Source organism: Cryptomeria japonica, chromosome 9 (assembly GCF_030272615.1).
Source record: "Cryptomeria japonica chromosome 9, Sugi_1.0, whole genome shotgun sequence".
NCBI lineage: Eukaryota > Viridiplantae > Streptophyta > Pinopsida > Cupressales > Cupressaceae > Cryptomeria > Cryptomeria japonica.
Window position 1 is genome coordinate 483,376,795 of NC_081413.1, and position 24,161 is coordinate 483,400,955.

The 24,161-nt window shown below is 35.4% G+C and overlaps 1 protein-coding gene across 1 annotated transcript; it reads right to left on the reverse strand.

The window, feature by feature from the left end:
• Positions 1-1,900: 1,900 nt before the first annotated feature.
• On the reverse strand, positions 1,901-4,669 carry LOC131058089 (pentatricopeptide repeat-containing protein At3g09040, mitochondrial). Its single transcript, XM_057992112.2, has one exon. It carries the CDS (start codon positions 4,667-4,669, stop codon positions 1,901-1,903), a length of 2,769 nt encoding a protein of 922 aa, XP_057848095.2.
• Positions 4,670-24,161: the final 19,492 nt, after the last annotated feature.

A 24,161-nucleotide genomic window follows, 5' to 3' on the forward strand; every position in this document is an offset into this window, starting at 1 on the left:
GCAACTACTGCTCAACTTTTTTAGCAGCAATTTGTGCAGCTGGTGGCCCCATGGATAGTAAGCAGTCCTCTTAAATGGTAAATATTTTTTGAAAATAAAATTAAGATGCAAAATTGATGGCAAATAAAAAGGAGAAAAAATGGCGAAGCCATGTGTCATTTTGATTTTTCTCAATAAAAAGTTGTTGATTATTTGCAACCCCCTTTTTTTTCAAAGCTTTCGATTTTTAAGCCATTGTTCCACTAAAATAGGAAAATATTTCAAGTTATCATTTTCCCCTAATTAAAAATTTATATGAGAACACACCAGCTATTTAAATTTAAGCAAAAAAAATTATATAAGCAGCCGTATGCAGACATGGTATGAAATACTCTTACTATTATAAATTTGGGTTTACAAATAATGTGGCATGATATGAAATCCTCTTACCATTAGCAATTGGGTTTACAAATAATGTGGCATGATATGAAATGATATGAAATCCTCTACCATTAGCAATTTGGGTTTACAAATAATGTGGCATGATATGAAACCCTGATCCTTAAAATTATAAGAAGATGGAAGTTGGGAGTGAAGAAAGCGCACCATTCAACATAGAGGGTGTAGGCCACCACATACAAGAGAGTCTGGGGGCCTTTAGGCTGTCATGATCTCATGTTTCCAAAGATTCAGTTAATAGTTAACCAACTCACAAAAGAAAATAAATAATGTTGACATGCTAATTTGACCTTCGGTACAATGGAAGTTCTTTACCGATGATGAACAGATTGCATGCTCCCTCAAGAGGACAGAATAATTTTCTAAAAATTATGTGAAACAAAAAGTAGAAGAAAAGAATCTCAATCTTTTTATAGTGACAATATCGGAGTGCTGGAGATCCTGTAACAAAAAATTTACTATCCATGATTTACAAGCGTCATGGTTTTTATAGGAGTATCATTTGTGAGCTGCGTCTAGCTGGAAAACTCAATTAGGATCTTTCACATCCCAGAAGCCCATCTTTTGACTCCACATTCCTCTCCAAAAAGATATTCCAGAAACCAAATTTGTAACAAGAGTCTGGAATGGTCAACCTGACAGAAGATAGTCTACTTCAATGCAAAATCTCCTTTAAAAAAAATTTAATCCCAGCAAGAGATCGTATAAAATGCCAAAGATAAGTAGAAGATGGTCATGAGATGTTCTCCACATCATATCCAAGGACTATCTTGATCTTAAGCCCTTCTCTCATACTTCATATGGCTAAGCAGATTTATATTTCCTTTAAGCTTTCTTATCCTTAAAAATTTCCTGTCCTTCTGCTTCATTCCCCAGCATTTGAGACTTAAGCTGCACAGGCTTCCTGAAAGACAGTTCAACATCACAGCTCACTTCATAAATCAGGGTTTAAAAAAACACCCCATCAGTATATCTGGTGAGTGATGCATAATATACAATGTGATTCCTTGAAATGAAAAGCATGGTCAAGCTCTCCAAGCACCAATAAGCAACATTCATTCTTTATCCAGAAACTGAAAATAAAATGTCTTCTTGCCATTGCAAGGAAGACACCATACCCCTTGTAGTGCAAACCTGTATTTATAGCTTGCTTCGCATGGTAGCATCTCCAGTAATCTTCACAAGAACATTGTCCATGTTTGAAATGATGGAAACAGTTTGCATCTATTACAACAAATTCTCTTGCAGTAATTGTGGAGATAAACTTGGTTGCAGTGTGGAAGTCTCCACATGCTCGAAGGTTCTTGACAACACTAAGAGCGGTTCCTGAGGGCATGTCTAACAACCCAAAGCAATTGCCAGCTTCTCAATATGGTGGCAGATGAATAATTCCCAAGACCATTTCCCAACTTTGTATAGATCTTGTGTTTGTGGGTATGATCTGTCTCCTACACAAAAACATTTATAATTTATGGACTTCGATCCAACTACACCCAGGTAGCTTTACAATGCTTCTATCTTCCATCAATTTCCTTATCCTTTGAGCATCATCCCACCTGCCCACTTCTGCATAGATGTTTGACAGAAGAACATAAGGTGCGGCATTTGTTTGGTCCATCTCAAAAAGGAGACTTGCCACAAATTCTCCTAGCAGTGTATCCTTGTGTGATCTACAAGCACCAAGTAAACACTTCCACACAACTATGTCGGGTTTTGTTGACATTTTGATGATCAAATATAGGGCTTCCTCAAGATAACCAGCGCGTCCAAAAAGGTCAACCATGCATGCGTAATGATCCATTGTAGGAGTTATACAATATGAGTCAGTCAAACTATTGAAGTATTTACAGCCATCATCCACTAGACCGGCATGGCTGCATGCAAATAAGACACTAAGGAAGCTTATATGGTTGAGGTTCGTTCCAGAATGTTTCATCAGTTCAAAGAGTTTAAGGGCATCAATGCTGTAGCCATGCATTGCATATCCTGCAATCATTGCATTCCATGAGATTATACCTGGATAGTGAATTTTGTCAAACAAATCCCTTGCCTTCTGTATACTCCCACATTTTGCATACATGTCTATCAGGGCATTTACAACCACATCCGATAAAGATCCAGTTTCAATTATTTTTTGATGAATCTCTGTCCCTTGTTCTAAAGCTCCCAATTTGGCACACGCTGGAAGGATGCTGGCGAAGGTTGCTGAATTTGGTTTTATACATGCCGATTGCATTTGCCTAAAAAAATCCAATGCCTGCTCGACAAGCCCATTTTGGGTATATCCAGCAATGATTACTGTCCATGAGACAACATTTCGATGAGGCATTTTATCAAACAGTTCCTGTGCCTTCTGTAAGCTTCCACATTTGGTATACATGTCTATCAGGGCAGTTGCAACTACAATATATGACAAGAAACCATTTTTAATTATTTTTTGATGGATTTCAATTCCCGGCTTCAAAGATTCAAATTTGGCACATGTTGGAAGGATGCTGGCATAGGTTGATGAGTTTGGTTTTACACCTGCCAATTGCATTTGCTTAAAGAACTCCAATGCTTTGTCAAAAAACTCGTTTTGTGAATATCCCACAATCATTACATTCCATGAGACCACACTCCGGTGTGAATTATTTTCAAACAGTTCCTGTGCCTTACGTATACTTCCACACTTTGCATACATATCTATCAAGGCATTTACAACTATAGCATCTGACATAAATCCACTTTCAATTATTTTTTCGTGGATTCCCATCCCTAGATGCAAAGCTCTAAGTTTGGCACAAGCCGGGAGAACACTGGAAAAGGTTGTTGAGTCGGGCTTTACATCTGTAAATTGCATTTCCTTAAAAATACCCAAGGATTTTTCGACAGGGCCATTTTGTGCATATCCAGCAATAAGTGCAGTCCATGATACCACATTTCGTTGAACCATTTTGTCAAACAACTCGCGCGCCTTCTGTATGGCTCCACATTTTGCATACATGTCTACTAGGGAAGCCACAACTACTTCATCTGACAAAAGCCCGAGTTCAATTATATTTTGATGTATATCTATACCTTGTTCTAAATCTCCCATTTTCGCGCAGACTGGGATAATTGTAGCGAAGGTTGACGAGTCCAAATTTACGCCTGTCAACCTCATTTGCTTAAAAATCTCCAAAGATTTTTCCAGAAGCCCATTCTGTGCATATCCCACAATCATAGCATTCCATGAAACCACACTTCGTTGGGGTATTTTGTCAAACAGTTCCCGCGCCTTCTGTATGCTTCCACATCTTGCGTACATGCTTACCAGAGCATTGCCAACAACAGCATCCGACAGAAATCCACTTTCAATTATTGTTTTATGAATTCTCATGCCCTGTTCCAAAGATCCCAGTTTGGCACAGGCGGGTAGGATGCTGGCATAGGTTGCCGGGGTTGGCTTTACGCCAGCCAATTGCATTTGCTTAAAAATATCCAATGCCTTTTCTACAAGCCCACTCTGTGCATATCCAGCAATGATTGCAGTCCATGAGACCACATTATGTTGAGGTATTTCCTGGAAAAGCTTTAAAGCCTCATCAACAATACCATTCTGCATATAGCCTGTAATCATAGCAGTCCACGAAACCACGTTGGCATTACTCAGTTTGTCATACAATTCGCGTGCATCGTGTATTCTTCCACATTTTGCATACATGTCTATCAGGCAAGTCACAAGCACATCATCGCACAAAAATCCACTTTGTATTATCCTCTGATGGATCCGTATTCCCTGTTCCAAGGCACCCATTTTGGCACATGCCGGAAGAATGCCCGCAAAGGTGAACTGATCAGGTTGAACACCTGTTACTTGCATTTGGTGAAACAGTTGCAGTGCTTCTTTTGCAAACCCATGTCTTCTGTAAGCTGCAATTATCCTATTCCATGGCAAGACGTCCGATTGAGTCATCTTGTCCATAACATTGCGAGCATCAACCAAACTTCTGCACCTGTCATACATGTGAATAAGTTTACTTTGCAAGGAGGGGTTTGTGGCAAACTTATGCCCCCTTTCATTGATGTGAGAGTGGATTTTTCTACCCTCTGAAAGAGCATTCTTGGCAATGCAGGTGTTCAAAAGTTGAACATATATATTAATGTCAGCAGGAGAAGCGTTCTGTGTAGTGAGCAGAATGTGCAGCGCCTCTTTCAAGCAGCCCTCTCTACAAAGCGCTTTGATATTGAGATGGGCAATGGCTAACATTGTGTGACTGGCGTTTGGGGAATGTGTTCTGCATTACCACCGTCATCATTAGCCTCCACGCTTACAATATTCCAGCGTAGAGATACCCATTCCTGCAATTTGGCGAAGGGTTTGAAGTTGAATCGTTTCTAAAAATGTTTAGTAAACAGTGGGCAATAATATTATGTTAATCAAATTAGATTTTGTGTGTCCATATGGATAGATTAATAATTGAATAAACATTATGTGTAGTTTTGAAATTTTGTATTGGGGTTGAATTATTGACCATCGATCAGTAAAACTAATAAAATTCCTCTTGAATCTCTCTTCAATCTTTTATATATATATATATACGAAGGAGTAAAATTTCTCTTCAATCTTATATATATATATATATATGGAGTAAAATTTCTCTTCAATATATATATATATAAGCAATGGTATTTTGGTGGGCAATGGGTACATCGAAGAGGTTTGGAAGGTCAATTACGATAATTTTTGGTCTATTAGTTGGAATGATTTGTGTAGTCCATGAGTTCAATTGGTAGGCCATTTAGAAATTGATATTGTTTGCACAACAAAGGGCTAAATGTAGAAGTGATAGATTCAAATAGAATGTGCATCCAATTACAAATATCCAAACATGATTAGAATGAAACCTTTGAATCAAGATGATAATCAAGGTCCATTATCAATAGGCTCGTGTTATTTTTGCAGTAGGGAGAGAGGGGGAAAGAGGGAGAGATAAAAGGGGGAGAACAAGAGAGTAAAAGAGGGGTAAGAAGATAGAGATGGAGATGGAGATGGAGAAGGAGAGTGATAGATAGATATATTATGTGAGAGAGGGAAAGAATGAGCGAGGGGGAGAGGGAAAGATAGTTCAAGGTAAAGATAGAGATGCAGAATGATATTTAGAGAAAGCTAGAGAGAGGGAGAGGTGTAGGAGTAGAGAGAGATGGATAGATGATGAGAAAGAGATAGAGGGATAAATGGAATAAGAAATGTGGAGAGATGGAGATAGAGAGGCAAAGAGATATAGATACATAGGTATAGAAAGAGGGAGAGGGAAAGAGATGGATGTATATAGAGGAAGACATGTTTAGAGATAGATGAGAAAAGATGAAGATAGTGTTGAGATGAAGATAGAGGGAGATATGAAGTTTGAGAGAAATAGATAAATATACAAATAGAGGTAGGAGGATAGATAAATACAGGGAGATAGCAAGGGGTATATAAGGAGAGAGAGAGAGAGAGAGAGAGAGAGAGAGGAGAGAGAGAGAGAGAGAGAGAGAGAGAGAGAGAGAGAGAGAGAGAGAGAGAGAGAGAGAGAGAGAGAGAGAGAGAGAGAGAGAGGAGGTAAGATATAAGAAAATATTGAGAGAGGTAGTGAGAAGGGGGAGAAAGACGAAGATATTTAAGAGACAAAGAGTAGAGGTAGACAAATAGAGATGGAAAGAGGGAGAGAGAAATTGAGGGAGATAAAGAGAGGGATAGAGAAAGAGGGAAAGATAGAGATGTATGGGAAGAGGAAGAGATATAGGTGAATGGGAAGATAAAGGGAGAGATATAGGTAGATGAGGGAGGGAGAAGAGGGGAAGAGAGGGGAATAGATAAGTAAAGTCCAGAGAGAGAGAGAGAGACCAATATATAGAGAAGGAGAGGGAGAGGGAGAGGGAGAGGGAGAAACAGACCAATATTTAGAGAGGGGGACCATGAGAGAGAAAGGGTGAGATATAGATAAAGGGATATATAGAGAGACAAAGAGATAGATAGTAGGAAAGATAGATGGGTGAGAGAGAGATAAATATATAGAGAGGGAGAGATGGAAGGAGAGCGAAAGAGAGAGTGGAAGACATAGAGATAGAAAGATGGAGACAATGAGAGGAGGGGATGTAGAGATAGAGAGATAAATATATTGGAAGTGATATATAGAGAAAGCTAAAGAGAGGAATATATATATATATATATATATATATATAGAGAGAGAGAGAGAGAGAGAGAGATCCTCAAGACTATAATTTAATTTGCACTATATTAATATATATATATATATATATATATTAATGGTAAGAGCTATCATTAAAGGGGATAGCACCCTTATATTAACTTTCAAAAGGTATTACAAAAATGGCTTCAAGGCCTGATAGCAACAACATCCACCTACTTATCTACCCACCCCGAAATACAAAGTCTGATCCTAATGATATTATCTATCTACTCCCCATCCTGATTATCTACCTATCACCTCCACTACAATCTTGAACCAATGCAGAAACAATCTGCCCAAAAATAGGGACCTTCTTATGGCCAAAGATTGGAAATGATACCAACATTATGCACCTCCATTGAGAGTTTGCATGATAACCCTGACATATTCTCCCACACTGATCACTGTTACTGTTGCTCCAGCTGAGAACCACCATGTTTTCGTGTTTGTTACTCTGCGGAAGGGAGCCATATTCCCATTCTGCACTGCACATCTGAAAACCTCCCAAGAATTCTCCTCGAACGTCCTCATCATCTCATTTAGTTCTTCCTTCTCCAGCTGCCTAGCTTCGGCCCTATTTCGCTCACTGTCGTCTGATGCCTCGCTCCCATCGCCCTCACTCTCCTCTTCTTCATCCACGGACTCAGTGAGTAGGAACATGTCCGGCTGGAAATATGTCTTTAGGATGCTAAACCACTCATTCTCTAGCATTGGCAATGTAGTTCCCATTGACGGGTTTAGCAAAGCCACACAGCAACTCCACGGCCCTTTCCATGTTCTCAATGATGTCCACTATAGACATAAGGACTGCTTCATAAACTGTGGAATCACACCAATGCCACTCAAAATTAAGTGTTATCCCAACCAGTCCTTTGATCGCCTCATAGACATACTCTTCTGTAATGAACAGATTACAAATTTGGGCATCAAGAGTTTCCTCACAGTTCATGCAACCAATTCTACCAAAGTATGCCATTAGAAGAAAGTCTTCTCTTCCCCAATAACCTGCTCCACACTCAAATTTTCCTTGAGGCCAAGCCAAGGGAGGTGGGTCTTTTATAGATTCTGAGTTTTCTAGTAGTTTCCATATGAAGCACACTTGCCAAAAAGATCAAGATCATGCAATCTGCACCATTTTGTCCTATAAATGTTTTATGTTGATCAGAAGTTATATGTTGTATTATAATGTATATTTAATATAATTATATTAATATAATTTACTTTGTAATTACTTATAAACTATTTAAAAAATCATATTAAAATGATTTTACCAAACTATCTACATTTCATAGTGAGGTTGCACGGTGAACTAGGAATCTTAACCCATTTATGATACATGTTATGACATATCATAGTGATCTTTTTTAAAGGTGGTAAGTAGTAAATAATGGAGTGTGGGTCATATGAATTTTTGTCATAGTATTTTGGAACTTTGTTTGGGCCCATGGTAATACCTTATAGTAGCTTTTTTGCCTCCACAATTATATATATTGAGGGTTTAAGATGGAGACAATAATAGAGTTATTGGAAGGTTAATATGCTATTAGATTTCTACTAGAGGAAGATGATATTGATCTCTATGGAGGAAAGAGCCTAATATAATTCTATTGTAATATTTTTTTCAAAAAAATAATACATTATTTTGGAGGTTGGGTTTTTCCTAAAATATTTTTTCTAAAGACATATATGTGTCATTATTTTTCTTGCGATTGATTTCCCTTCTATTTATCTCATTCTTTATTCTCTATGTGTTTTTTACATGCCAAAATTCTATTGAAATTTCTATAGATTTGTTTAATGTGTTAATCTCCTCAAAAGATAGTGTGGAATGTTTTTTATTAAGAAATCAATGAAAACCAAGGCACTAAGGGGTTTGTGGGTGCTTTTCTTAACATAGTGTAGCCAAACCACTAAAGAGGAAAGGGAAAACAAAGAGAAAATGTAAATGTATTTATCACCAAAACTCTATGATTGGCGTAGGGTGGAAAAACTTGGCGAATAGGATCAATAGATGTATCATGAAAATTGAAACTTGTTAGTTATGAACCAATTCTTTCATCTATTATATGCAATTAGAGGGACATTTAATATCATTAATGCTCTATAATTATTATGATTACAAAAACTAGCTTATAGTTAGAATGAATACCCCAAGCCTAGAGATATTAGATTATTTTTAAATAGGCTACTACCATATATCCCCCAAAAAAATCTTTTTTTAAGGCTATTGTCATTTCTAATGGATATTAGTTTTTGTTTTCTAGGTTATCAATGTGTCCAACAACTATTAATAGTTTTCTTTGTAGGCCACCGCCATACAATTATATACCTATTTATTCTTGATGGCTCCTTCACAACCCCTATCTCTTTTACCTTTTACTTTTTGTTCATTGACATTGCCAAGTAATTATTTTGTGTTCCCGTTTTAATTAAACATGAGATTCTACTTACTAGAATTTTGTGTGCTTGTAGGTACCAAATGAAACAATCATTATGATAATCATGCATAAATTTTTCATCCTCATCTATTGTCCTTTTAGCACATGTCTAAATACTTACTTTCATGTTGATTTCTTTTTTACTTTGACATGAATCTTCATAGTCATTTAAGAATAATTAAAACTAAAAGTATAATGTAAGGATGAAAATGCATAACTGACACTTTTCATGTTTTGGACCCCACCTACACTAGTATGACTTGAGTGTAATGGATAGCATACAAGTGATGTATTTTTGTGTAAAAAAATTACATATGACATAATTATTGACTGATTTTGGCCTCACATATCTTAATGGTTTGAAATTGATATGTAGTTTATCCATTCCTTTATTAGGTCAAATCCACACCCACAAAAATTAATCTAGTTTAGATCCATCTCATAATCATTACTTGCCAAATTAAGCATAAAATATTCAAACTTGTGTGTCAAGATGACCCATAAAAACAAAAAAAAACCTAATTTACTCTTAAACATCTAACTTATTCTAGATCCATAGAGCATTCACACAATCGCTTAAGAAGTGTCTTAGTGAATCATTGCATCATCAGTTGACATCAACATCATAACATCAAACTAGTCATATTGCATGATCTTTAGCTAAGCACAAGTCATTTATACAAGTGTATCTAAGTCTTCGTTCCCTCCTTTATCATATAAAAATTGTGTTTAATGTTATTACCATCTCAACTATTTTATGGGGTATTTATTGATTATTTTTTATTTGTATTTTTTTATCCTAAAATAACTTGAAAGGATGTGCTATTTATTCCTTTCAAAAATATAATGAGTTACCATCAATGAAATATTTTATTGTGTTCTAATAAATATGTATTTATATGAGTAGACTAGGTAAAAAAAAAATATAATACACCTCATTTAAAATGTTTAAGGTTCCTAGATGATGTCTGTGAATTTATTGGCTTATAAAGAGTTTTTTTTATTTAATGAGCAAAATTATTTCATTATTAGTACTTGTCGTTAGGCAATACTATTGTAATGAAAATTCATTTGTTGTGCTTATATGGTTATTAAAAAAAATTATTTAGAACAATGAAAAGCAATTATTTTTCTTTCTTTAAATTTTTTTAATTTATTTTATAGTATAGATTCACATTTGTTAACAATATAATTTACAAAAATTATTTTTGTTGCAAACAATTGGATAATATCATTTTGCCTCTTATAAGTGGGTTTCTCGGAACAATTTCACATATCATAACTAAAATATAGTTATTAATATGTTATTCATGAAATAGTTTATAATTATAGATATTATTGTTTTAAAATCCCCCAAACTTTGAATGTATCATGACAAAGTTTATAATATAGATAAAAAAAAAATAGGTATCATGCGATCACAAATTGTATAAATAATATAAAAAAAAATTAAATTAAAAATATATTAGTTACAATTAATAAATTACTATTTCAACTACAAATTAACAAAAAATAATAATATCAAACAAAATAAATTAAATTTAAGAATATATTAGTTACAATTAATAAATTACTATTTAGTTGTACAATTTTTAACATTATAAATTATGAAAATTATTTTTCTGTACACCTATTGGCTAAATACAATTTAGCTGTTATAGAGCGGATTTTTAGGAAATCCAAAATAAATGGATTTAGTGGCAACTATATTGCTATTATTATTATTATTCATTAAAAGGTCTTATTTTTAATTTATATTTGACATTATAAATAACATTAACTTTTTACACTATAATATATTTTGACATATTTTTTAATTTAGCTTCAACATGTATATTTAAGAGAAAATTATGAAAAAAAAAATTAATATTTATATTTTCATAATAATATAATAATACAAATTAAAGTAACAATATACTAACTATAATTTAATAATATAAAAAAATGATAATATACTAATAATAATTTATTATGATAATATACTAATAATAATTTAATAATAATATATTAATAACAATGCAATTTTAATTATTACAATAGAAAATTGTTTATTATATTATTTTTATGATATACTATCTTATATTGTTTTTATTGTAAATTAATGTTCTTGTTTTTTTATTATAATAATTAAAAATGTTTAATTAAAAATATTAGGGTTAGAGTTAATAATAGGGTTCAATTAGGATTGGAGTTGGTGTTCCTAAGATTTAAAATGGGAGTATAGGGTTAGGGTTTAATTAGTATTAAGGTTAAGGTTAATATTATGATTACAGTTAATGCGACTAAGATGTAATTACATATTTTCTTGATCAACAAAACCTTCACATACCATAATTAAAATATAGTTATTAATGTGTTATTCACAAAATATTTTATAATTAGACATTTAAGACAACACAATTGTAGAAAGATAAATAATATAAAACAAAATAAATTAAATTAAACAATATATCAGTTACAATTAATAAATTACTATTTCAACTACAAATTAACAAGAAAGATAAATAATATAAAATAAATTAAATTAAATTAAACAACATATTAATTAAAATTAATAAATTACTATTTCAACTTCAAATTAACAAGGCAAGTACTGGCCACTATGTGGCACTTGTTTAAAATCATGTTTCGTTATTTTTTGGCCATAAATTTCATCATTTATCTTTTAATCATTTCATCTTTAGGGTAGTGTTGATTTGTCAACATAAGTTATTCTTGCGTTTTGTATTGTAATTTTTGATATTTCAATCTCTCCTTTGTATTTTTTTTATATTTTAAAAAAAGAGAAGAAGACATATGGAAAATATTGGAAAATAATTAATGTAAAAAATATTAATCAATTTAATATATTTAGCAATTTTTTAAAATAGTACTACAATATTCACATATATTCAAACTTTAGTAATCAGATCAATTTTATTTTACTTAATTATCATTATAATTTTTAATTAAAATATACGAGTTTGTTTATAATTGACTTTTTCCTCAATCTCATTTACCTTTATGTCAATTACATGCTCTCCTTTATAGTTATGTCAATTGTGCTTAACATTCTATGAATTCCAAGATTATTCATGTAGACACCCCAAATTTGGTTAATCTAATTAATTATATTTTGTTATTATGAATGCTTATTAGTTGAATTGGTGTTCTTCCCCTCTAGGTAGCTAATTAATCTTATTTACGTTATAGTCTTGTTTAATTAATTAATGGACAATCCAAAACCATTTAATTAATTAAATCCTCTTCTAGCCATTCCTTTATTAAATAAAATAAATTTACTTTATTTTGTTTAATTCACCATCCTCCCGTCCTATCTCATTAATTAATTTCTAATTAATTAATCCCCTTTTCTTCTATCCTCATTAATTAATTCCTAATTAATTGATGATCCCTTTTTTATCCCCTTTAATTAATTAATCCTAAATTAATTAATTACCCTCTTCCCATTTAAATAATTAAATAATTATTTAAATTTGTCACATGTCTCCTACATTCTAACTATTGGAGTTGAGGAAAATTCTACTCTACAGCCCCCTAAGATCACCTGCATGCAAACCTGCCACAGAAGGAGAGAAGCAAAAAAGCTATGGAGGCCAGAATTCAGAGATCCAGAAAAGATGAGTCATATTGATTGTGCAACAAGAATGAAATTCAATAATTACAATTGTTATGAAAATACAAAGAGAGAATCCTTATAAGAGGATACTCGAAACCCTAGAGGAGACAACCCTAAAGAATTATAAGATTCCTAAATTTAGCTTAAGCATAGAGTATGATAGAGTAATAATTAAATAAATAATTATTAGCTAATAAAAGATAACTCTAACACCCCCCCTTAAGATGAACTTAGGGAGTAGCTAAAAACAACTAAGGACTAGAAAAACATGTAAAAAATGCAGGAAAGCAACAATGGGTCCGGACAACTAGGTTTGATGAAGTACCCAAGTACAATAAAATCTTTGTATAGTGGAGAGAAAAGGAGAAAACCCTATGGGAACAAAATTCCTCTCCAAGAAGAGATGAAAGCTCAAGTGAAGGACTAAGAAGCCTCCAAACAAGAGTGTTCCAGAAGATAGGAACAAAAAAATACATGAAGAACACCACTGAAGCATGAAATAGTTGCAAACACTGTCGAAGAGTAACTGTTGATCTGAAGAACCTCCATTGAAATAGAACATGACCAGGTAGAGTTGACTGTAATCTGCATGAGTGTCCTCAAATGACATTACTCGAATCAGATGGCAAACAACTGAACTCGAAGATACAGATGGTATGAAACACCAAAGCCTGAAGAGTTGATCAATGGAACCAAGGAATAATTAGAACTAACAGGACAAACCTCCCCATAATGCTGAAAAAGGAGAGGGACAGATACACTAAAAAGAATGGCCAACAAGAACTGCATGACGAAGAACCAGGAACATCAAAGGTGCAAAGAAAGTACATAGTGTCATGGAAGGAACACTCATTTGACACACATCATGAGGCTAATGTCATGGAAGGAATGCTCACATGACAAAGGTAGATGGAAAACAAAGGAAAACATTAACCCCCCAATGGCACTTTATAAGTCGTTCATGTACAATAAGGCACAAGTTGTGCAAGATCTCAAGTATACAATGCATTGTGACACTTTATCTCAGTAAATTTGCATAAATAAAATGCTACAATGATCAAAAGAGACAAAATACTGGAAACAGAAAAGACATCCTACTCAAAGAAAGAGATCCCAGGACCTGAAACATCCAAGATATTCACTAGAGTACTGAAAAGCAAAAAATTGAATAAAATATACCTAGAGAAGAATCTAGAAAGAAAACTCATGTGAATGGAAATAACACAGAACAAGCTTTCCAACAATATAAAGTTTTTGAAAAATGAAGTTTGGATGCTCAAGTTATGTCTCCCGGAGTGCAAAAAGGAACCTCTGGATTTGACAACAAAAAATGTCATCAAAAAAGAAAAATAAAAAATTCAAACCTCCATATCTGGATAGAGCTCAGAAAGAGCTTTTCGACGATATAAGGTTTTTGAAAAAGCGCCTCCATATGACCAAGTTACGGCCAAAAGAAAAAAACCCCTCTTTTAGGACATAATTTTTTTTTTTACGGAAATTTTTATGACGCATTTGCAGGTACAACCGTACTGATTTTCATGCCTCAAAAAATGTGCCAATAAAAAACCATGTCCCAGATGCCCCTGTCACTGAAAATAGGCAAATTATATATCAAAATTCATGGAATCAGCTTTCTGAATCCAACTATGTGGTCCTTTTGGCAGAAAAATGTACCTAAAAATCAGCTACCCCCAAAAATGAAAAAATAAAACAACTGCACAAACCCCCGTATACATAGATTTGAAGAACAAGGCCCAAAAACTCTCATGAAGAGAATAGGGGCATGCAGATCTGGAGCTCTGATACCATATTGGAGTTGAGGAAAATTCTACTCTACAGCTCCCAAAGATCACCTGCATGCAAACTTGTCATAGAAGGAGAGAAGCAAAAAAGCTATGGAGGCCAGAATTCAGAGATCCAAAAAAGAGGAGTCATATTGATTGTGCAACAAGAATGAAATTCAATAATTACAGTTGTTATGAAAATACAAAGAGAGAATCCTTATAAGAGGATACTCGAAACCCTAAAGGAGAAAACCCTAAAGAATTATAAGATTTATAAATTTACCTTAAGCATAGAGTATAATAGACTAATAATTAAATAAATAATTAGTAGCTAATAAATGATAACTCTAACACTAACCATCTCCCCTCACACATGTGTGCACATTCCAAAATATCTTTTATTTTAAATAAAAGATATTCCCCATTTTTGGCTAGTTACTCTCCAAAAAGACATGTGTCCTTGAGGACACCTGTCACTTCTCCCCAAGACATGTGTCACTCCTTTGGGACACTTGTCTTCCCTCTTGAAGCCACTTGTCCTCTTTGAGGATAAATGTGGAATCTTCTTCCACTTGGCTCCCTTTGGAATGCCACTTGTCGTCCTTGAGAACAAATGTTGTATTCTCAATCCCTCTCATCCTTCTTCACATTCCTATTTAATCCCTCCCATTCTTATGCCTTTTATCTACTCTTTCACTACCATACAATTACGCTACTGAAATCACTACCCAATTCATTTTGCATCAACATCATGGAGCACAATAGAGTATTCAAAGACATCATCAAGCACACATAATATCGAGGAACCATCAAATATAAGCGGGATTTCCTTTTGCATTTGCTATTTCATTTAAATTTCGTTTTCATTTTATCATTATTATCGTGAGGTGTATAATGTCTTGTGTATGCATGGTTAGTTAGTTTGTCTTTTAACCCTTTGTATTGGCACACATTTTTCATTGCACATTTTTTGGCACGCCCAGTGGGACCCACTTCATAGGCCATTTCTCACATTTTTTATTGTTTAAGTGTATTTTTGATAGATTTTGAGCACTTGCAAGCAAAAACCCAAGAATACATGCATATTTTCGCCGTGATAGAGGTCCATTTAATCAATTTTATCATTTCAATAAATGGTGGGTTTGCTTCCAGAAACAGTGATTTCGCCTAAAACGATGAGTTTGCATTCCTATAATCGTAAGAAAGGTGAAATTCTTAATTTTGCTGTCGGGTTTTTCTATAAAATTTTTTTGGGTTTTTAACCCGTTAGCGGGTTCGTGGGTAGATTTAGTGGGAATGACACATGAAATGGTGGGAATGAACTGATCTTTTTTACAACCTATTTGTTGTTTTATCTCGTGCATTTTAAAATTCTACATGATCCTGAAGTAGTGGGTTTGAACTATAAATAGCAAGTTCACAGTCATAACATCTTGTATTTTAAATTTGCATTTTAATTGTCATGAAATAGTTGGTTTGACACATGAAATAGCAGGTTTACATCTTGAATTGGTGGGTTTGCATCCTAAAATAGTGGGTTTGCATGTTGTATTCATGAAATAATGGGTTTGTACTATGCATTAGTGGGTTTGCAGTTTGCAGAATTAGCTGTCAATTTCCATAATGTTTTTTGATTTGATTTGGACTAATGTGCTAATTGTTTGTGTCTTGATGTGATTTCGCTAACATTTGTGTAGCTAATCAAGCATGTAGAAGACCCCAAAATTTGCAAAACATTAACATTTTCTTTGTAGGATCGCCAAAGAGGGGTTTTGCTAAGACAATTTCACTTCCTTTATTGCATTTCAATTTCTGCATTTTGTGTCTTATGTTAATTAGGCACACTTCAATTTCATAAATGAATGAACCCCATGTCTTTTGTGATTGGCACGCTTGTGCATGTGTAGAGCGGCCCTACTGCTAACACACACTATCCTCTCCCTTGGCTCTCATGGTCCTAAGTGCAAGAGAAAAGTGTTAGCAATGCTCGATTTTACTTTGTTAGTAAGAGGGCATGTCCCCCCGAGTAGCCCATAAGATTAGGTGAGGGGAGAATGACCCAAGCGATACTTTCTTTTAGTCTGATATATAAATATTCATGATTTTAGCGAAAGCTATAAATCAACAGGTGTCAATCACCATGCAAATACCTTTGCGATCTTGACAAAAGTCAAAATCCCTTGGTGCTTGTGTCACAAATGCATAAAAACTTGTGTTCTACAAGTTGGGATATCTCTTAAATGAGCTAGCCATCACATGTATAACTGCTTGATTACCCCAAAAGTTCCTCCACTACAAACCAAATTATTTTAGCCCAAATTCTTCTATTTGTTGACTCAGGCATTGTGATGCGTGCATGTCGAAGACACCCCTCATGTACTCCTCAACTTGAGATAGAGATTCCTTGGGAGGTGATTACCCTTGGAATTGGAAGCTTGGTATGCTTGAGAAGTGTGTGTCGAGGGTGGACCCAGTGCTACCAAGATTCTATCTATCTGATTGAATGTGGTATTTTGGGCTAGGGGATTCAATAGATACTGTCATTTGACTATCCTAGGAAAAACTTAACTGTTTATTGCATTTTGAGTCATTCTTACATGCTTGTTGTGTTTGGTGTCAAATTCTTTTGTCAAAACATCAGTCTAGTGAGTTTGCAATCTAGTATAGCGGGTTTGTAGTCTGTTTATATCGAGAATGTTGCCAAATTTGAGCTAGGATTGACATACTTAGCACGGTCACTATCATTTTGTAAAATCGCAAGTTTGCATCTCAAACATGTGGGATCACTCTTTATTGTGGCGGGTTTGATCTGTCTTCACTTGGTCCTATTTTGTAGTCTGTTCTAGCAGGTTTATCGCCCGCTATAGTGATTTCATTGTATGTTCTGGCACGTTCACCATCTGTTTTGGTGTGTTTGTGTCCTTGTTGTTGTTATGCTGCCAAAATTTATAATCAAGTTGGTCCCATTTGGTCAGTTATAGCGGGTTTGTGGTTAGACCTAGTGGATTCACGACCTGTTTAAGTGGGTTCACTCTGTCCTTTGGCAGGTTTGTTATTTTTGTTCGGTTATGCTATCAAAAATGTGTCTCACCTCATCACATTTTTCAATCTTTTATGTCAGGTTCCTTTAGCTTGAGATTTTCCAATCCTAGGTGTTGTCACGTTGTCGAAGTTATGTTTGTGTCATGTTAGAATTCTTAGATCTTCAGTGTTGGTTACTCATCCTAGTCATATTTTGGCTTTTGGGTGTCGTCACATTGTCGAAGTTTTTTCTGCATCACATCATAATTTGTTAGACCTTTTAGCATTGCCTCTTTGTTCCAATGAGTTTGGTCTCTCGAGTGTCCTCACGTTGTCTAAATTATGTTTGTCTCATGATAGGAGCGTTCAGTTGTCAGGATAGTCCTTCTCTTAGCACGTTTGATTCATCTTGTTGGCTAACATGCATCACCGAGCTATCAGTTTTCTTGTTTGAGTTGATCTTTCATCATATCACTCTTTTGTCTCGTTCATCTTTTGTTCATCGTGAAGCAAGGGAAAACCAATTCAAGGTTAGATGATTAGTTTAAACCCAAATAAACATAAAAAACTAATAAAGCATAAACCAAGATTCTTATACCTTGCAAGAGAGGGTTATCTCTTGTTCCTCTGATTGAACTATTGGTGAAGCCAAGGATGTGCCCCTCCTTAACTTGTTTGGATTAGCTCCTTGATTGGGATATGGATTTCTCTCCACACACAACAAGATTGGTAGGATTTGGATTGGATTTGAATGATGATGGATATGGATTAGATGAGAGAAGATTCGGGCATTATGATGGTATGATGGATGATTTTGGATTTCAAATGACTAGAATAAGATTAGATGAGAAGTGGATGATTTGTGAGGAGAGGAGACTCCAATTTATAGATTGGAGGCCAAAATGAAGGGCCAAGATTGATTTTGGGATGAAGGGTTGAGATTGATTTGAGAGGGAGCACATGAATTGAGAGGACAAGGTGGGATTCAAGAGATATGTCATAAAGGCATTTATTGTCTCCACACCTCTCAAGGTTCGTGGGGAAGATCTCCCAAGTACATTGGGAAGAGAAAAAGGAATATAAAATTTCTTGGGGGGAGGGAAGAGGAATTAAAAATTCTAAAATAAGAGGATGCATGGGGAGATTCAAATAATTTGAATTTCTTTGAAAGGATCAAAGTGATTAGGGATGTACAAATGATTATGGGGATTGATTAGGTGTTTTAATGAGGGATTAGAGTGCAAGTGGGAAAGTTAGGAGGATGTGACATGAGGAGAGAGAATAAGTGGAGGAATATGAAATTGGAGAATAATGATAAGTATGATTAAGGAAGAATTAATTAGAAAAAGTGGAGATGAAGAAAAGTGATTTGTAGGAATCACTCTAGTTAGGTTAATTAATTAAAATTAATTGAGTAGTTTTTAGAAGAAATGATGGTTGAGGTGACCTTAGAAGAATGGGAAAATAATTAATTTATTGATAAAATAATTATTGGACTATTGTGATAAGATTGATTAAATTTGATTTAATTAACCTTAAGAAGAAGGGAATTAACACAATTAAACTGGTTAATTATGTTGGCAGGCTTAAATTAATTAAATATTAATTTAATTAATTTTAGGTGTCTACATTTTTTCCCTCTTTGATATAGTGTCATGAGGTGATGTTATATCAAAGAAGAATAAAACATAGTGGATAGAAAGAATAAGGACTACTCATGATGCCTCCATCATAGGTGAAATGATGAAGGATGATGAGGAGGTAGTGGTATTGCCTCTCGAGAGGACATGTGGGTTCTAAGAACATGGGTGTGCTCTCAAAATGGATAGGGGGACTAGATAATAAAAAGATGAAGATGATGAAGGGGGAGTGAATGAATAAATTGGAGTCTGCAAGATAAATGAGTGAAATGGGATGAATGAATGAAATGAAGTGGATGATATTTCTTGTTGTGTAGATATGGAGAGCACACCTAGTTTTGATATTGCCACATATTATCCACACTATTGATTATAGGAATCAAGATGTTTTGAATATCTGAGGCATGGACTAGACTCTCAAACAATATGTTAGAGTTATCTTGTATTAGCTAATAATTATGTATTTAATTATTAGTCTATTATACTCTACGCTTAAGCTAAACTTAGGCATTTAATAATATGGTAGGTTCTAATTATTAAATACACTTTATCCCTTTAGGGTTTCTTTTGGGTTGCACATATTTAGGGTTGCATATTCTCATTTTACAAGGATTGTATTGTACTTTTTTATTTTATTCCCTCTCTAAATGATAATCTTTTTCTTCAGAGCCATTATTGTGTTTTTGTCCGCAATCTTCTCTTGTGACAAGTATTTTTTTTGTAGGTTCTCTTGGGATCTCTGAAGTTGTATTTTCTCAACTTCTTCAAGGTATCAGAGCCTACATCTACTGCTAGTTGTTCTTGGTTTTTTTAGAAGATTTTTTGTAGGCCAAGGTTTCAGTTTTTTTTTAGAGTTTTATTTTGGATCTAGGGTGCTTCTTTGTTTTTGGGAATTTTGGTCTCAAACGGACCTCACCATTGAGCTCAAAACACCCAAAAACCCCCATTTTCATATAAAATTCATCCGATTTGGACAACTTTGGCTCTGGGAATTTTCTTATTATTTTGGCCCTTCTGGGGCACGTTTTTCGAGAAAATAAAAAAAATTAATTTTTGGGTAGTTTAATGGCTTGCCCAGGCTGACACCACTATGTTGACTATCAGTGATGTGTTAACCACCAAGGCCAGACCTCACGGTAATTGTCGGCCCCCACCTCATGGTAACTGTCGACCTACGCCTCAACAGACCGTGGTAGTCTCTTCACCGCCGCCCGAGACCCACCCGCTACCCACCGTCACTCTGCCCGACCTCCGCCCAAGTGCCACCTCCCTGCTACCAGCAGGGGGGGCCTTTTTTTCTTTCAAGGGCTTTTGAAAAGCTATTGGTTTTTTGGTCATAACTTGGGCAAATGGAGTCGGATTTTCAAAAATGAATAGGTGACAGAAAGCTATTTTTGAGTTCTATTCAGATATGGAGGTGAAATTTGCAGATTTTTGCATTTTGTACCTATTTTTTGCCATTAAATTCAGAGCTTTTTTTTGCACTCTGGGAGCCATAACTTGGGCAACTGGACTTCGTTTTTGGCAAACGAATAGGCATTGGAAAGGTCTGGGAGAGCCCTATTCAGATTTGGGGTTGATTGTTCCAAAAAATTTACTAGGTACACAAGATATTCTTCTGAATATTTTTTTTTCTCTTGCCTTTCTTTCTGGCTCTTAGATTGTATAGGGGTTAGGTTTTTCATCTTGTGGGGTGTTATTTTACTACTTTTTGTAATTTACTTCAAAAAATCAGAACGCCTAAAACTAAAAAAAAAAACCCTTTTGCATCCTCTATCTAGTCTGAAAGATCACTTAATTAAAAAAAATCAAGAGCTAGTGCAGGTACAGGTACAGGTACACATGGTAGATTCTTCAGTTGATGTTCTTACATCCCATAACTATCACCTCTAGAAAGATCGTATGACGAGGCTTCTTAGATCACGAGGGTTGTGGTCCTGTTTGGATGTGGATCAGCCTCAATTGTAGCGTCCTTTTGATATTTTTTAGCACAAGAATAAGATAGATGAGGCTATGGGTGTCATCTCCTTACATGTTTCAGACAACTTGCTTTTTCACCTTGATGGTTTGCTCACTCCTCGAGATATGTGGTCCAAATTTGATACTCTCTTTGGTACCATCAATGAGTTCAGAGCATTACAGATTGAGGTAGAGCTCTCTTCCTTGTTACCTGATTCCTTTCCTCACATTGAGGACTTTCTAAACAAGTTTAAAACCACCAGGTCTATCCTTCATAGTTGTGGTAAAAATAAGACAGACACTGAGTGCATCTACCTGATTATTTCTAAGCTTCAAGGTCCCTATCAAATATTTGCTTCTACATTTTATTCTACTATGGATGCCTTGCATACATGCTTCACCATTCCTACTTTTGATGTGTTATGTGATCGCTTGACTCATGAGCAGGCTCACCTATCTTAGTTGGACATTCTCATAGGATCAAATAACAAAGCATTGGTTGCTTAGACATATAAAGAGAACAAGAAGTAGAAACCAAAACCTAAGCTAGATTCAACTGGCAGTGAGAGTTCCTCCAAGCCACCACCTAAGTCTAATTATAAACTGAAGTCCTATCCCAAACATGAGAAATATTCTAAGTCTGGTGAGTCTTCCTCCAAGACTAAGAAGAAATCAAATGAACTTTGCAGTTTCTGTGGCAAGGAAGGACATCCATTTTCCCAGTGTTGGAAACGTTTAGAGGCTTTGGAGGAAGCCATGCAATAGCATCATGTTTCTTCTCCTCAGCCTCCCTCTTCCTCTTCTATAGGGAAATGACATTCTCTTTCTACATTAGTTATTACTTTTGCATCCACTTGGATTATTGATTCAAGGGCTTCTCACCACATGACACACTCACAACAACTTGTTACCTCACTTGCTCACATTGATACTTTACAAATTGTAGTTGGTGACTAAGCACAACTTTCAGTTTCAAGTTCAGGTTCTATTCCATTGATAAGTGGTTGTATTCAGGATGTTCTTTTGGTTCCTAACATTTCGACGATCCTCCTCTCTGTTTATCAAATTTGTCATTCTAGCTCTAGTAAAATAGTTGAGTTCTCACCACATGATGTGGTTATTAGGAGAGCTCCATGATCCTGATTTGGTTGTGGCTACTGGTAGTATTTATCCCAATTCTCGGTTATACTGGTTTGATGGCTTTGAGAGTCCATATGGTTCAATTTCTTCCTTGTAGCACATGTTGATTCAGTGAGCAAACTTTGGCATGAGTGTTTTGGCCATGTCAATTATAGATACTTACAACAGATGAGCACATAGACACTTGTGATTGGGCTCCCACAAATATCTTATACTGATGGTGTTTGTCAAGGTTGTGCACTTGGCAAGCATCATCAGGATCCTTTTCCTACAGGAAGAGCCACATATGCTAAGTCACCTTGGATTTGGTACAAATGATCTTATGTCATTTTTGACTCCATCTTTTTCAAGGTCTAAGTATGTGCTCACATTCATTGATGACTTCTCCAGACATACACGGGTGTACTTTCTTAAGTACAAGTCTGATGTCTTTGATTCATTTCGAGTCTGTAAGACATTTGTAGAGAAGCAGTCTGGTCTTTCTATCCAAAGGATACACACAAATAATGGAAGAGAATATGTGTATCAGGCTTTTATAGATTTCTCAACAGAGCATGGTTTGCAGCATCAGTTATCAGTTCCTCACACTCCTTAGCATAATGGTGTTGCTGAGAGAAAGAAAAGAAGACTACGAGAGATGGCCAATTGTATGCTTCAGTCACGTTCTATGAAGGCTGCTTTTTGGGCTGAGGCAGTTAATTGTGCCACTTATATTCAAAATCAGATGCCTCATAAGGCATTGTGCTAGATGACTCTTGAGGAGGCTTGGGCCCATGTCAAGCCTGATGTTTCATCATTTCAAGTTTTTGGTAGTGAGGCTTTGGAATTTATTTCAGATGCTCAGAGGAAAGCCATGGAGAGGAAGAGTCGGCTACTCATATTTTTGGCTACTATGAGGATGTTAAGGTGTACATGTTGTTTGATCCTGATTCTCAAGAGGTCTTGTTTAGGCAGGATGTCCAGTTTGATGAGTGCCTTCCTCAGATGGATTCTCCATCACCAGCTTCTCCCTCACTACCTCCTCCCCCCTTTTCATCTTTTGAGGATTCCTTATTCTTTGAGGATGATGCGGATGATGGTCTGCCATCTCCACCACCACCACCACCCATAACTCAGCCTTTGCCCAAGTGGGCCTGATTTACATTTGATGTTGTTGGTTTGATGGAAGGTGGTCCTTCAGATTCTCATCGTACTCGTGCACAAACATCTGGTTCTAGTCTTCTAATTCATGCCATTTTAGATGATCCTCAAAAAATTTCAGAGGTGATAGGTCACCCAGAGTGGGATAGGGCCATGGATGAGGAGTATTCTTCTTGGATGAAGAATCATACTTGGAATCTTTGTACTCTTCTGAAAGGATGAAAGTTGGTTTGGTACATGTGGGTGTACCATACCAAGTATGCTACAGATGGTTCTATTAATAAGTATAAGTCACGTCTTGTTGTGAAGGGGTTTTCTCAGGTGGAGGGTATTGATTACTCTGTGACTTTTTCTCCTGTCGCCAAGATGAATTATATTCGCTTTGTACTTTCACTTCCAACTTCATAGGGATGGACAGTTTTTCAAATGGATATGAAGAATGCCTTCTTGCATGGATACCTTCATGAGGAGATCTATATAGATCATCCTTAGGGATTTATGCATGATTCCTCTTTGGTTTGCAAACTTTAGCATTCATTATATGGTCTCAAATAGGCTCCTCGAGTCTGGTATCAGAAGATGGACTCTTTCTTGCTCTCCACACTCTTCACACATTGCCATTCCGATCCTATAGTATATATCCAGCATCAGGGGGATGATATAATTATCTTATCATTACCGATAGCTCATCCTCCTTGATTCAGGATATTCAGAGAGCCTTGATGGAGCGGTTTGAGATGACAAATCTTGGCCTTTTGCACTATTTTTTGGGCCTACAAGTTATT

Coding starts and splice junctions, on each gene's coding strand:
- LOC131058089 (XM_057992112.2), bottom strand. CDS start 4,669: ATGTTAGCCATTGCCCATCTCAATATCAAAGCGCTTTGTAGAGAGGGC.